A 3,190-nucleotide genomic window follows, 5' to 3' on the forward strand; every position below is an offset into this window, starting at 1 on the left:
GAAGGGCCTTATTTGTAATAAACTACAAATACTAGTGGATTCATTTAAACTAGGTTAAACCTCATGGATTTTTTCATACATTACTAAGACGTTTAACATTATATTTCTCTATCGCCACGAATATTCCAGGATGCAACAAGTATATATATTGAATAAGCTATATTATTTATTATGAAAGAGAATAATTTTAATTTAAAGAATTATTATAATAAAATAATAAAAATAATGAAAAATTAGAGAAAAGGTAATAAAAAATCATTTGAAATAAAAAAGAGATTATTTTTTAAACAACTTAAAAACATTAATACAAAATTTAAATTTCCAATATATTTTAATTAGCCTATTTTTTTATTTCTTAAACTAGTCAACTTCTTGAGTTAAGTCTAGCTTAAACTTTATTCATTCATTATAGCTCTTTGGGTTTAGTTCACTAATTATTTATCGAATTTAGTATGAGTTGACTCACAAGTTGACTTAACTCAATTTATCTCTAATTATAATAAATTTAAGATTAGTTTGGAACTTTTTTTTTCTACTTTATAAAATAAATTTTTAATTAAAAATTCTTGTATTGAAAAACAGTAAAAACTATCCCAAATGAAATTGACTTTGTCAACCTGAGTTATTAGAAACATTGTGCCAATTTATTTTGGTTTTATTAATAAACTCTAACAAAAATAAAAGTAATCTGTAACAGTTGCGAAGAAATAGAATTTTGAATTTTTTGGCTATTATTAATTATAATCTTAAAATTAAATTTCATCTATATAATTAATTTATGTTACAATGGCCACCTTCATAAAAATAAAATAGATCAAAGATAGTATTTGAGGATGTTTCAAGTGGCATGAAGATGGGAAGGGTGACAATTAAAAAGTTGACGATGGGGCCAATGAAAAATTATTATGTGCGCACACCAGACAGTCCGAAGGCCAACCAAAACATATCACGTCACCCGGTACCTAACACTATCAGGTTACTTGGCACATTCTGATTGGCCTCTCTATTATCCGCACAGAATAATTTATCCAATGATTGAAAATCATTTTACTCCAATATTTCAAGAAAAGAGTTCCCAAGTGCATTTGAATGGTGATATGTATCATTGTCAACAATAGAAGGTTTTTTCTTTTAATTTGTGAAGCCTACACCTCAAAATGCCTCAATGCATATGCTACATCTTGTGGACTAAAAATACCTCAATATTCAATTGCATGATTTCAAACTTCAATTTGTACCAACAACAATGATGTAGCAGGTTCATAAATCTTTAATGAGATTAGTGGAAGGAGAAGAACTCTTATCAATATGAATCCTAAATTCACTACCTTAATAAAGTATTCACTACAGCACCCATAAGGAGAAGCATTACAGGTTTCTAAGAAGAGTGGGAGATAATCTTAAGCATTCTTTAATACCTTCAGAATCAAAACTGATTGAGAATGGAATGAACTGTGATGCAACAAAAGTGAGAGGCCAACAAGAGAAAGATGAGAAATATCCAGATGAAGCAGTTTGGTGGAAATAAATTCAAGCTTGAACCTGAGATCAGAAAGGAATTAATGGATATAACTAATGTGTAGGGGCCAAATGGGGCTACATATCATCACTCTTGTGGCCCAATTAAGACTAATCCAAGTCTATTAGGATTGCATCAGATCATACATAAATGTACTAATTCAATCAAGAGACCATAGTAGAACAGCTGGGATAGACCCTGAGCTGAAGAAAAAATTATGGTGTGGACACCGGATGGTGTCCGTAGACCAATCAGAACGCACCACATCACTTTTTTGTTCGATATCGGTGCTCGGTACCACTGTGTATCGGGTGACGTGGCGCGTTTCTGATTGGTCTCTAGACCGTTCGGTGTCTGCACAGAATAATTTCTCAGGCTCTCTAAAGAGAGGGTCTAATTCCATCAGAAAATAATAATAATTTGCATCTGATTAAGTAATAAGGAAATAGTAAAAATTGATAAAATTACAAAGTAATTGATATAATGGAAAAAAGTTCATTCTAAAGAGATTTATTGCAAAACATTAGAAATCTATAGTATAAAAAAAAACTAGCATTAACCTTCCAAACTCTAAAACCATACATGACAGGAAACTATGACATAATATTGTTATAGGTTGCAATACCTTTTTAAGGTCTTACACTATATTGATTGGGTTGAGTTCATTTGTAACCGGTTATTCCAATGCTCGAACTCACACGATCTGTTTTCCGAGCAGACTGATTCATCACCTTTGCAAAATACATGTAATAATACACGTTTAGTATCATTGTGAAAACCACAAAAACTGCTCCTGCTATGAAGACTCCTTTTCGCAGAGAAGAACAAGTCCAGTTTTGAACATAGATCACATGCCTGTACTTCGTGTGATAGGCGTTATTTCTCGCTCCAGCAATCAGACAAGATTCAGCTATCAGAAAAGTTAGCCTGCCAGAGTTTTTGTAGAACTTACTACCACATAGGAATATTAAGGCTTCGTTTGGGACGACTTTCTTCCTGCTTCTTAAAGCAGTTTATAAGTAAAATTTTTGTACTAGAAAGCTAATTTTTATACTAGAAAGCTGCTTTAAGAAGCAGTAAGAAAGCCGTCCCACACGAAGCCTAAAACACAGAAAAAGTCTCAAACTAGGATGCTTACTCACCATGAAGAAGCAAAATAAATAATGGTCCAAGCTCTGTTACTACCAGGGGCCAATGGTCGGCCGAAGCACATGCACTTTGTGACAACCATGAGAAGAGCTTGGGTGGAGAAGAGGAACAAGAAAGCTCCTACTCCATAACCCGTTGCGATATCCGAATCATAAATGCAGTAGGTTATATTATGGTTTGAAATATCAGTGATTACCTTTCCCTGTCATGAAACATAAGGTTGTTTTGAAGATCAGCATTCTAACTAGAAGAGGATTGTGGGATCGCTTTCTATCTTTATTTTTTGTTTTATTTTGTTTTTTTTTTAAGATGAAATAAAAATATATTTGATAACTTAAATAAGTGGTTTTTATTTTTTTGCGCAAGGCGAAGAGGGGGGCCAACAACGGCAACAGAGAGTAGCATGGTGATTTTTATTAATAAAAATGAGAACATCTATTTTTTTTTTTGAATATTTTAAAAAATAACTTACTTTATTTCCAAAAAATAAAATAAAATTACAAACCAAACACGGTTTTTTTT

The 3,190-nt window shown here is 32.0% G+C and overlaps 1 protein-coding gene across 2 annotated transcripts in view; it reads right to left on the bottom strand.

Annotated features, from left to right (window-relative positions):
• Positions 1 to 1,949: 1,949 nt before the first annotated feature.
• LOC110100595 overlaps positions 1,950 to 3,190 on the bottom strand; it is a 27,930-nt gene continuing 26,689 nt past the window's right edge. The window contains exons 2-3 of one of the 2 annotated variants that reach the window (XM_028692141.1): positions 2,662 to 2,870; positions 1,950 to 2,470 (exon numbers count right to left, since the gene is read on the bottom strand). In XM_028692141.1, the coding sequence (XP_028547974.1) occupies positions 2,182 to 2,470; positions 2,662 to 2,870 (498 nt within the window). In that variant the 3' untranslated portion in view covers positions 1,950 to 2,181. The remainder of the gene's footprint in view (positions 2,471 to 2,661; positions 2,871 to 3,190) is intronic. The other variant, XM_020828165.2, reaches the window with a different exon arrangement.

This window comes from Dendrobium catenatum, unplaced genomic scaffold (genome assembly GCF_001605985.2).
Source record: "Dendrobium catenatum unplaced genomic scaffold, ASM160598v2 original_scaffold_125794, whole genome shotgun sequence".
In the NCBI taxonomy this organism is placed as follows: domain Eukaryota; kingdom Viridiplantae; phylum Streptophyta; class Magnoliopsida; order Asparagales; family Orchidaceae; genus Dendrobium; species Dendrobium catenatum.